The sequence below is a fragment of the Pyrgilauda ruficollis genome, unplaced genomic scaffold, assembly GCF_017590135.1.
Source record: "Pyrgilauda ruficollis isolate IOZ18807 unplaced genomic scaffold, ASM1759013v1 scaffold17, whole genome shotgun sequence".
Classification (NCBI taxonomy): Eukaryota; Metazoa; Chordata; class Aves; order Passeriformes; family Passeridae; genus Pyrgilauda; species Pyrgilauda ruficollis.
Genome location: NW_024515875.1, coordinates 8,471,377 through 8,484,018, shown reverse-complemented (window position 1 = coordinate 8,484,018; position 12,642 = coordinate 8,471,377). Strand labels below are relative to the sequence as shown.

At 47.0% G+C, this 12,642-nt stretch overlaps 1 protein-coding gene across 1 annotated transcript in view; it reads left to right on the top strand.

Moving 5' to 3' along the window:
- The first annotated feature begins 603 nt into the window (after positions 1 to 603).
- CASQ2 (calsequestrin 2) overlaps positions 604 to 12,642 on the top strand; it is a 33,861-nt gene continuing 21,822 nt past the window's right edge. Inside the window, exon 1 of the mRNA XM_041463755.1 lies at positions 604 to 1,062. Coding sequence (XP_041319689.1) covers positions 829 to 1,062 — 234 coding nt within the window. The 5' untranslated portion in view covers positions 604 to 828. The remainder of the gene's footprint in view (positions 1,063 to 12,642) is intronic.

Here is a 12,642-nt window from a genome sequence, read left to right as displayed (position 1 = left end):
GCTTCTGGATTGCAGGTCCAAGGGCCAGCAATTCTGCTGCCCCACAAGAGAGAATGTGCTTCAGAAACACCTTGAATGTCAGCTAGCAGCTCCAAATGGTGCTTCAGGCAGGAGAAGGAAGTCCCAGGAGTGTTCACCTCCTTTGCTGCTGAGGAAACAGGACTTTTCCTCTAGTGGTGCAGATGAGGCTCTGAAACTGTTTAACCTGAGATCTGTTATCAAAAGCTTAATCACTGTGATGCCCAAAGGAATATAAAGAGAGATACCCTTATTATAAATTGCAGTAAATACCTTCTATTTTTGTCAATTTCTAGTAGGACAGCCTGTGCCTTGGTTCCCTGTGCAAGTGAAGTCTGTCCCTTCTCAAACCCTGCCTGCATATTCCGAGGACTGACATCTTCCACTCCCTCCCTCTTGCCCACTCCCTCTCTCTCAGATGATGCAGAGTGCCAGCAAGTCCCTCAATGGTGTCATATCTGTCCTTTTTATTCATTGCAGGGTTTATTTTTAGCCTGAAACAACTGCTTCCTAAAAATGGAGTTCCTAATGACACGGGAGCTGGACACAGCTATGTAAGGTATCCAGGGCTTGGCCTGACAGCTTCTCCCGTCTGTCTCTCTCTTTGTTGTGAGTGCAGGACAGCAAAGTTTGCTGCTCCCGACCAGCCTTGCAGTGTTTGGGCTCAAGTCTAGGAAAGCAGCAGAGAGAAAGAGAAACTAAGAGAAACTTAGTTCAAACTTCACCTGGAGTCTTTGGTCTCCCTCTCTTCTCAAATTTAGAAGCAGGGGGACATTTACCCACCCTTTGCTGCACTCCAAGGGTGCCCCTATGAAGGCAATTTGCTGGATCCTGGCAGGTTTTTACCTGCTTTTCTGCTGCAAGGCAGAAGAGGGACTGAACTTCCCTACTTACGATGGGAAAGACCGAGTGATCGACCTGAACGAGAAGAATTACAAGCAGGCACTGAAGAAGTATGACATGCTCTGCCTGCTCTTCCATGAGCCTGTGGGCTCTGACAAGGTCTCCCAGAAGCAGTTCCAGATGACAGAGATGGTCCTGGAGGTAAGTGCTGCTGCGTGTCCCAGTCGGGGTCAGCACTGCTCAGAGTCGTGGAGAGGAGCCACAGGACAGGAGAGTCAAATGGTCTCATGCAGGGGAGGTTGGGTGTCCAAAAGTTTGTTTAGTTGGATTTCAGTTAGCCCCTGCCTGAATTCTGCAAAGTCCAGGAAAAAGCCTCTTTTGTGCTCTTCTCAGTTTGCTGGGAAATAGCTTTTCTGGACTGTCTGTCAGAAACTCAGGCAACAGCGAGTAACCTTGAGAACCTCAGAAACACGAACTCAGCTCTGCTCAGCTTTCCCAAATCTCAGCACCTGAGTCTGTAGCTTGAAATTTTTTGATCCTTTCTCATTCTGTGCAAGCCAGTATCCCACTTGTATTCTGGACTGAGTCCCATTTTTTATCCCACTAGGAGCAGTCAGCCAAGAAACCTTATCAAGCTGTGCAGCAAATGGGTGTCCTAGCTCCCCATCTCAAAAGCTCCCTGCTGGTGCAGCATTAAATCCCTTTTTGTTTTTCTGACACTTGGTTGCCTGCTTGGAATCAGTCTATAGCTGCTTGTTAATGCAACCATTCTCTTCTGTGCTGGAAAAAGAGTGTTGTTAATTCTTTCATGAACGAATGATTCATTAATCCTCAGTAAAATAAATCATGGTAAAAGTGACAATGTAGATTTGTAGCATTCTTTCTTGTATTGTAGCTGTAATCCAGGGAATCATACAGCTGCAAGCCTCGATTGTTAGGTGCATATTTCTTACCAGGAGCTTGCAAATATTCCCTCTTAACTAAAAGACACACTTGAAAAGAAAGTGAATTCAGAACTGCAGAAGAAACACTTCAGCTTTATTTGTCAGATCCAGAGAGAAAATGCATTGCAGCCCTGAGAGTGTAGGAAATGTGAATAAGAAAATATGCTTGCTGAGGACTAGGACCCAAAAAAGTTCAGTGTCAAGTTCAAGGTCTGCTGACCTCCTCAACAAGCCTGATGACTGCCAGAAAGAAAGGTCCAAAAACTAACCAGATTTTACTCACCCGTCAGGCAATGGTTACTTTCTGCAGATGAGTGATCAGATAACATTTGGCAAAGAAAAGAAAAAATAGTGCTTGAACTTTAGCTGAAATGAGTATTGTTGATAGTATAATCACATTGTTGTTTAATAGGATAGCTATTTTGTGCTTGATAGGTGTCAAACAGTTACTAGATACATATTTATAGAAACCTGGGATGGGAAACCTGGGACAGAAGCATGTCCCATCCCTGGAAATGTTCAAGGCCATGTTGAATAGAGTACTGGGCAGCCTGGCATAGTGGAAGGTGTCCCTGTCCATGGCAGTGGCTTGGAACTAGATTACCTTTAAGATCCCTTCCAACCAGGCCATTCCATGTTTCCATGACTCTATGGTCTGATGTCTACCATCAGTTTGAGTCCTCATGACACCATTACCCATGCTATCAAGGGTGCGACAGCTGCAGTATAATACGGCCTTTAGCTTTTCTTTTTCAGGATTGTATTCAGCCATGAGTACATTAGCTTAGGATTCTGGTGATTTATTTGGTTTCCAATTGCTCTCTGCTATGGACTTCTTATGTGACCTTGGGCAAGAGACTGAGGGCTAGACCTGCAGCAGACTTTACATAATTGTAGTCCTCCAGTCCCCTAATGCTCAGTTTCCAGCTAATTGTGCCACACATCAACTGGCACTTGTGGCTTTGACCTCAAAATTTCCAAAGCACTTGCAGTGCTGATTCAGTGCATGTATCACGGTTTGAGAACAGTCCCTCCCCTGGACGGGGAACTGCAGCAGCAGCAGCAATCTGACAGCCCAAGCACAAGAGAAATCTGCAGACTGAGCACTTGTTTGCTTCTGTCACCCAGAGGGAATCAGAAGGGGAGAGGGTCTCAGAATGCAACAGAGAAGATATGTTCTATTCTGCATAGGACACAGGCCAGAATGGTGCTACAGTTTCCAATTTCTGTACTGATTTAACCATGGGAGCACTCTGAAAGGAGTGGGCAAGCCAGGTTGTAATCTGCTCCTTCTTGTGAGAGCGTTCAACTCCCTCAGTTCAAGCCATGATTGCTGTACCATAGGGGGTCACTCTTAATTTTCCCTGTCAGAGCTCGTTCACCTGCTGGACTTCACTGCATGTTCACCAGCACAGGGAGAAGGAAAGAAATGTCTGCAGTGGCTCCTTGACTGAGATGTGGAGCTGTTTGCCTGTGAGATGAACTGCCTGGGATCATTATTCCTGGAAGCAGTCAGCAACCGAACCCAGGCCTCTTGTAATTTGAGCAAGCCTTAGAGTAGTGAGCTGCTCTGTAGGTACAGGAGCAGTGACAGGGCTCTCCTTCCAGCCAAACCTGAGAAAAGTTCACTCAGGAAGGTTTTACATATCTAATTTCAGTAGAGCGGTCAGGGATTGGAGTGCTGAAGATCCTTTACGCCTGAAATGCAGTATCTAAGAGGTAAATACTCCAGCCCTCACTATTCCCTGCCAGCTGTCTTGAGAGGCTCCCAGCACAGGGTGCTGCCTGTGATAAGATGCTCCTTTCTAGAGTCCCTCATGTTTATCCCTATAACTTTACTAACAATTTTGGTGCTGTTTTACATTGAGACATGCTGCTTTCACAGCCTGGCAATACAGTGTGTCTTTAGCCCCCTTCCACACAATATCATCAGTCTCCATCCTTAGGAATAAAAGTGAGCCTCCATCCAACACACAGGCAGGTGTGGAGCAAAGCAAAGGTCTGAGCTGGTGGTTAAGGGTGGTTACATCAGATTGTCTCATGGACATGCATGTCTGGGCACATGGGCTTAAAGAATTTAAGTCCAGAAAACCCCCAAATAGTCCATCCTTTCTGCTTCTCTCACACGTGCCTTGTAAGAAATGTACAACTCCAAAGATGAAAGACATGAAGAATTACCTTAGACACCAAAGAAAAGAGCAAGAGAGATCCACCATGGCTTCCTTGAAATATGTAGCTCATCAGTGCAAGCTCTGACTGGGGCCTCTCCCAGGAGTGAAGAACACAAGAGGCTCTCTCTTAACTGGGTCCTTTGAAATTCCATGGGGGCTGAGCTCATATGGCAACATTTCCTTCTTTCAGGGCACTTCAGTCTTTTCCCTTCCAAGTCTTTGCACTTCATAAAACTTGCAATAGCTTCATTATGTTTGACATCACTACTCTGGAAAATTTGGTTTAAAAGGGCCAATAGGTAAAAAGCTTATTAGGGAAGGCAGCTGATAGACAGGGGAGAGAGAAGAGAATCACAAGGCTCTCATTTACTCAGGAAATCAAACTGACAACATGATAGCACATAAGTAAAGTTAAGCACTTATTTAAGGACTTTACTAAACCATAACTACGCACAGCAACCAAGAAGTGATATAAGAAAAATTTCCTTCCCAAGAAAGAAGAGAAGCATGTAGGACTGACTGACACTGTTGAAAGCTGAGGATGCACACCCACTGTCACCAGAAAAGGGATGATGTCATCAAGCTGATATTGCATTTGGCACAGCACATGGAGTGTTCAGCTCCCTGTATCCAGGTGTACTGGATCAACAAATTCCCACGCAGCCCAGGGTCACTTTCCAGTTTAGAAGGGGAATGAAGGTGATTATCATTATGAAGCAGTCCTAACAGCTCTTACCACCTACACTGCTGGGTGCCACCTGGTGACAGCAGGGTCCAGAGACAACTGAACTCCTCTGGCAGCAAAGGCAGCTTCTTTGGACCATTGTTAGTTCATGACAACAGCTCCAGAGGTGGCAGTGCCAGCCCCTCAGGTCCACATTGGAAAGATGGGGGCTGTTGGGTTGGTCTGTCAGGAAAAATAGCAAAAGAACTGATTTGAGATGCCTACTGCTTTCTGGCTAGGATGGAAAAGAGTTGGGGAAGGATTGTTCTAAGACAACCCTGGGCAGAGATATCATGAGCACAGGCTGTTTCACAGCTCAGGTTTAAGGGTTCCTTTCCTTTCTCCTATGACTCCACTCTGCACCGCTGGCTACTGGAAAGCACCTACACCTTGAGTAGGGAAAAGCCTCCACAGGGCAATGCAGAGTTTGATCCAAGCAGTCCCAGAGATAACAGCAGCCATTCCTACCCTGTGGGGATGTTTGTAAGAACTCTGCACATTCCATGAGGTGAGCACAGTGAAGAAGACAAAAAAGCCAAGCAATCACAATAGTTGTTTAACAGACAAGTAAAAGAAAAATCTGCTTGTCCTAAATGGTCTCAACTTTAACGAAGAAGGGTTAAGAGGGGAAAGAAGCTGAGAAATACCTGTTCTGCTTTTTTCCTCCTCTCTATCTCCTCTACTGTGTTTCACCCTGTCTCCTACCATCACTTCTAAGACCTTCTCCTTCTCATCTCTGAATATCCTAAATAGGTAGTTTGGCCTTTCAGCGGGCCAGCCCCTGTCTCTAGGAATCATGTAGCAAGAATAAATGAGCATTGGTGTTAGGGGCTTTCCTTTTGCACTTGAGAAGCTCTCCTCAGCAGCTGAGGGGTTCTCACTATCATAGCAGGCTGCCTGTGATGCACTCTGCTATCCTCTTTCTGCTGAAACTCCCTCAGTCCCAGCTCCCCTGCCATTCTTCCCTTGCCATCTGTGTGCATGTGTAATATCCTTAAAAAAGAGAGGCTCATCAAGCCCAGATATTTTGGTCCCTTCAATGCAACAGTGCCCCTAGACCGAAAGTTTGTGCTGTAGCACAATCCAGTCTGATAAGAGGCAAGAGAAGAGGGATAGAGGCAAGAGAAGAGGGATGTAGTACTCCCCTCTCCAGATGAGGCCTAGGATCAGTCCAGCCTCTAGCAATAAATGGCAGAACAAAGTGAAACTCCTGAACATATTTGGCCAATTCTGTAACACGTGGAAACACAGCCAGTATCTCCCTGTGGTGTGTAAGGGAAAGAAGGATTTTGAGTCCAGTAAAAGGCAAGGATTAAACTGTATGTAAGCTCTACCTTCTAATTAATTTATTTCCAAGTGCTGAAACTACTGCAGCTTCCAGCTCAGGATGGAAAAAGTAGTACAAGATCAGCTGGTTTGGGGGTAGTTTCACTCATATGGTCTTGAACTCTCTAGAGAGCAGATATTCCCATAAGAGGTCAGAGCCATGTAATACATAGCAAAAAGTCTCTTTCTGCTTCTGATGCAACACAGAATAAAGTTTTATCAGTTTAGGTCTGTATACTTTATCCCAAAAATCCATAGGAATCAGGAGACGAGATTCTACTTTATCCCCATCTCTATGTATAAAAATATAAAATCTTAAAAATATATAAAATATCAGCAAAAATAGAAATATAAACCAAAGCCCTTTCTTTAACCACCCTTTTCTGTTTGTTTCAAAAACTCAGATTTCAGACATTTTCTTTGAAAAAATATTTATGGGACAGTGCCTCAACACAATTTAGTGAAGAGGTATGAGTATAAATATGGATAGACAAGACATGTTCAATGACTGTCACAGAAATTCTCAGTTCTCTGGGTCCTTACAGAGCAAGTCCTCAAGGTGAGAGATGAGGGACATCTGTCTGGATAGGTATGTGTGCAAGAGCCTGTAATAAAAGAGGTGTTTTGGCTTCTATGTCTACAAAAGAAGTGCTTCCACTACAGATAAGTCAATGTAGAAAATAAGGAAGGGAGGAAGGAAAAGAAAAAGGAAAACTGTGCATTGATTACTTCCCATTTGAGGCCATGTAAGTAGGTCTCAACTCAGCAACAGCCAGCAGAGTACAGGTTTTTAGCAATAGCACCCAGGGGGTTTCACTCACTGACAAGCCAGTCACAAAAACAGGTTACAGAAAGCTCCCTGTTTCACAGATGGGCACATTGACATCTAGGGACAATGTGTGCCTTGATTTTTCTGTGTAATTGTGGCCAAAATAATTTCCAAGGCTGAATTACCTATTATTGACATGTTTCTTCCTTTGAAGTTCCTCTGTCAGTTCCAAGAAGTGAGTTTGGACAGACTGCATGAGCAGCATCTCTCCTAAGACCCCACTTTCACAGCCATAAATGTGCTTTGAAAGGCACCTTTCTCATCTGCTAAATTATGATTGGGGAGGGGATCTAAAGAATGCAAATGTCTCCTGGAGACATGGCAGACCCCTGTGAGCTTGGGCTTGCTTTGCTGGCAGAGTACAAGGCCAAGTCTGCTCAGGTTTTGTGGCCTTTCTTGGCCCTGAAGTGTGGAGCTCTTATCACAGTCCAGCTGTTGCAGACAACCTCTGTAGATGTGCTAGAATCATGGAATAATTTAGATTGGAAAACACCTCTAAGATCATCAAGTCCAACCATTAACCCAGCACAGCCCACCATTAAACCATATCTGAGTGCCACATCTATATGTCTTTTAAATAATTCCAGGCATGGCGACTCCACCACTATCCAGAGCAGCCATCCCAGGGCTTGACCACCCTTTCAATGAAGGAATTTTCCCTAATATCCAATCTAAACTTCCCCTGGTGCAATTTGAGCCCATTTCTATGCAAGACCTTGAGATGGATGGAGACTCAGAAATTTCTGAGCCACCCCTCCTGTCAGAAATGCAATTGAGGAAAAATGTGGAAAAATCCATCCTCTTTGGTCTTGCCATCCTGCCATGCTAGTCAGGTTCCCCTAAAAGTGCCAGCAAGGGTTCCCAGTGTCTTTCTGCTGGGCTGGTTCTCAGGAGGCAGGGTCTCATTTTTGTATAATGAGACGCCTTTCATACAAATGCAAAATGGTTTGGATTTGAAGGGACTTTAGAGACTACCTAGTTCCAACCCTCCTGCCATGGGCAGGGACACCTTTCACTAAATGAGGTGTGACTTCCTCTTCGGGGTGGATCATCACACCGTGTTGCTTAAAGGCCCCTCCAGCCTGGCCTTGAACACTTCCAGGGATGGGGCATCCATGTTTTCTCTGGGTAACCTGTTCCATTGTCTCACCAGGCTCACGATGGAGAATTTTTTCCAGGCCTTATCCTGAGTGAAGGGCCCAAGAAGGGCTAGCTTGAGCTCACACTCACCTACTCAGAGGACATGTGTGGTGTTTGTAGTTACCATTTCAAGTTCCCTGCCCCGGACCCTGACATTTTGCAGGAGCTGACCACAAGCTGGGGCAGCTGTTGCCCTGTGAGGCAGACCGGGTAGGGATGGCCATGCCATGCTCGCCCACCCTGACCTTACTCCAGAGCCTGGTCTGCCAATGCCCTTCATCTAAAACCAAACTAATCAAAGACCATGACTGCCCTTCCTTCGTGCCTGAACTTCTTTTGTGGGAAGAATGGAAAGGGGATATGATAATTCCTTTTAAACACCCGGGAGGGAGAAGAGCTATTTAAGCGCAAAGCCTAAGGACAAATGGGCTATGAATAAAACAAGTCTGGAACTACAAAGTCCCTAATCACCAGAGGAGGAAGGGGAGAACAGTCCCATGAGTTTTAAATGGACACTGACTGCTTTGTGACAGAGACTGAATGACACAATTCTGAATCTGATGACCAAATAGGTCCTTTTGCAGCCTCTGTCCCTAAATAACAGGCAACCAGACACGAAATCCACGGGCTAGGAAATAAGTGACTTAGCAAGGTCCAAGTTCTCCTTTCTTTTTATTTTTTCCCTTTGCACGTTGGGATTTACCTACATACATGAGGAAAAAAAAAAACTTGCCCAAGGAAATGGAGCGAGCAGCAACCAAGAACTCAATTCCCAGGCAGTCGCTCCTCCCCTCCCAGCACCCCGGAGGGTCAGCGCTCCCTCCTGAGCAGTGCTGATGGTGCTCATTCCTGCGTGCTCTCTGACACAGCTCCGGTGAAGGCCAGCTGCTGTACATGATATGTTCTTTTTCTGGGAACCCTCTTCGGCCCTGGCAGGAGACACTGCCATCAGCTAGCAGACCTCTGACACCTCGAACCCAGTGCAAGGAGGGCTGTGTATATTTAAAGCTTTCTTCAGTTCTTATTTCTCTCTGCTCACTCCTTGGGGAAAAGGTCTTTCTTATCTCAAGGACCACTCTGTTCCCCCAGGGCCCTGACTCGCTGATCCTTCCTGTGGATGCAGGGTGGGAGCTCCCAGCTCTTGCCTGCAGCATCCTGAACTCTCTGGGATTCCAGAGGTGCTGGCTTACACTCACTTGGGTCAGAAACTGGAGAAATCTGGCTTGTTCCTGAGAGCCAGAGGCATAGGAATGACATGGACACGTGTAGGTGAACGGGCTTAACACCAAGCATGCCTCCCTCCTCCAGCACCCACTTAAAGCACCCAGCTTTCTGCCCTGCATCAGCTTCACAGCAACATCCAGCCTTCAATTTCAAAGCAGATTTTCTGAGGCCAGAAGGAGAACTAGGGAGCAACAGCCTCACTTTTGTCAAGGACAAGGACAGCCCCCAAACTACACTGTCAGTCTCTGTTTCAGAAAGGACAGCTTAGCCATGTGGCCCCTGCCCAGTCCCAGGCGCCTGGGGCAGCACACACACACACACACAGACACACTCATGTCCCTGTCTGCCCTTGACATACAAGTTGCACAGCTGAGTTGCCAAAACATCTGCGATGTCATGCCGGCAGGGACCGGCTGGGAGCGGTGGCAGGTGGCCCCTGCGCCCATGGGTGCTCGGTGGCACGGGCACCAGCCTCGGTTAGCTTGTGGCTGGGGAGGCTGTGCTTTGGCTGGCAGCTGGCTAAAATTAGGGATGCCAGGAGCAGATAAAAATACAGCCCTAGCTATGTGAAACCTTTAGAGAGGCAGCCAGAGAACACGCTGCCGTATGTCTGACCCCTCTGAGCGGCTGTGCAACAATTAAAGCTCCAGGGCAGCATTTTTGAAGCATTACCTGTGAAAGCCAGCTCTGAGGGAGTGACCTTTGCATGTTCCATATTTGGGGACTTGCCTTTTAGTCCAAGGAGTAGTGATCCCTAGGACGGGAGGTTCAGCCTCTCCAAGCAGCTCAGGTGGTGGAAAAGTGTAGTAAGGTGGGACCAACATACTCTCCTTCAGTCCCCACTGCCAGCAAAGTGACTTTTCTAGTGGCAGCTGCTCAGCAGGCTTCTGTCCCTGCTCTTTGATCACCACAGTGCTTCAGGACAGCCTGAACTATGGAAAAGCCTAAGATATTACTAGTGTGGTATGCAAGGGGGTGCTAGTGGGGACAGCACAGCATTAGGAAAGAGAAATAATGGCCTCTGTTCTCCAAGAAACTGCCCAATGTCTCAAAGACAGTAGCCAACTATAGTGTGTAGGTGGCAATCCTGTGTAAGGATTCAAAACTTCTGGGGGAATACACTAAAAACTTGCCATCTCCTCCTGCTGTTTCTGGAAATAAAAACCTAACATTCTGGGATATAAAATCATCATAATTTCATCAACCAGGTTCTGACCATCAGCATCAACTGCAGCATTAAAGAGAGTAGGAGAGAAGCAGCAGAGGAGTGTAGGTTGCTTGAGGGACGTCTCCTTATCATCTCCTGTTGCACTTCTCCCTGCATTACTGGAGTTTTGTTCTTTCTCCATTGCTAAATAGCAAAACAGAAAGCTCCCCATGGTTAAGTGTACTCATGATGGCTTTCAGAGACACACAAATGCCCCCAGCCCTTCCTCCCAAGCCTGAGCAACTGGGGAAGATGAGCTTTATTGTCTGTGGGAGCTCTGGGCAGGTGCTAGAGAAGTGGGAAGAAAATCCAGGCCAGAATGCCATAATGTCACTTCACAATGAAAACTGACCATGCTGAGGCAGCCACTCCTCCTACTCCCATTTTTAACCCTCTCTGAGGGACTTTTGTCTGCCATGTAGCAGGAAAACTGACAAGTGCAAGTTTTGGCACAATCAGTGCTGCCTGCAGCTGGAATAAGAGCATGGTCAGGCAGACAGTGACATTTCTGCTGCTGTATAACCTAGGATTTCAGAATGAGCCCATGGGACTGTTTAAATCTCCCAAAACTTCCCAGCATCACACCTAGGCTCAGATAGGTACCGTGGGTGTGGAGCTGAGATGCTGGGCAGGGAGCTGTGCCTTTCCATTATTCTGAGTGCCTGTAACTGCTGACACCATCCAGGATGAGAGGGCTCTTGCACACTTGCTGGTACTCAAGCTTCGCTTTGGGCTGGACCTCCCACACATCCCAGAGGGCCACTCACCCCCTCACAGTCACCCAAATTCAAGTATGGTTCTTTCCTCAGGGATATGGGAGAAAGGAGTAGTGCTGCCAAACTCCCAGCTCTTTTTCCAGTGCTGCACAGGACACAGCTTGGGATCCTATGGGTAGAAAGTATGCATTGCAAAGACTTCATGAACATGAGAATAAGACTGTAAAATGTGCATGGGACATGAACTTGCAACTTACTGGGCTCTTTGCTCATGCTCTCAGCCAACTCTGCCAGCCCAAAGCTCTTGCTCTACCTCAGGGACTGCATGATCTGTTATGTTCAGTTCTTCCAGGGCATGGTTCTACCCTCCATGTCTCCATGCAGCTGTTGAAGCTAAATTATGTGCTATGGAGATAGAGGCTGACACAAAGGCAAGGGCTCTGGCTGGCCAGGACTTCGAGCAATATGAATTTAAAGGCAAGAGGAGGAGGGGCTGTGCTCTTAGATTACAGATGCCTCTGTCCCAAGGCCCTGAGCCAAGAGGATTGTCAAGATTAGAAACATTATCTGCATTCAAATCCCACTAGCATTATGGAAACAGAAAATACTGTAAGGGGATATATAAGTGCTTGATACTGTAATGAGTAGGGGGAAATTAGCCAAATTGCTGTGCCTCTGGCACGCTCCATATTTTGCTGCCTTTTGTGGTTGAAATATAAGTGTGGGAATGTATTGTCACCTATGCATGGGTTAGACTCTCCTGCTGCAGTGGAAAGCAGAGAAAGCAAGGCCAGGAGCAATGCCTAGCCCCTGCACAGCTTGCACTTGCAAATGCCACCAAAAACACCCTGCAAAGTCTCCTGCCTCCAGGCTCTGCCACAGTGGGAAGAGCTCCTGAAAGTCTCATGTTGCACAAAGACCTCCCTGTTGTGAGAGCCTGCTCTGGAGAGAAGCTCAGGCTGTACTGTTCTCCTCAGTCTCACTGGCATGAAGGTCCCTGCAGAGGAGGCAGGCTGCCCACTGGGCTCCCAGCTCTGCCCCCTCAGGCACACTCACACACCATGCACAAGCACTCTCCTATGTGCCCAAACTGTTGCACATCTCTGGGGATGAGCCTGTGCAGAGGAACACCTCCAAACACTCGCACCCACCATACACACACCTCCAGGAGACAGTCTTGCTAGACACAGTCACACAAGCCCTGCCACACAAACAGGCACACCTCCAGCATTACTGAGACCCTTTTTGACTACTGAGCACTCCCACAGTCTCACAGAAAGAGGCTTTCATCACATCACCCACGTTTTCTTGACACTTTTACTCTTTTCCAGCAAGCTGCCATGCTCACAGCTACAGAACTGCACCCACACCCCTCCGAAGAGCAGCCTTGTGTGTGCTGCCTGCTGACATACATGAATTCTGATCAATGCGTCCTTCCTTGCACACATCCCTGCTCACATCCAACCACTTGTCTGTAGCAGGTGTTGCAGCTTTTCTGCA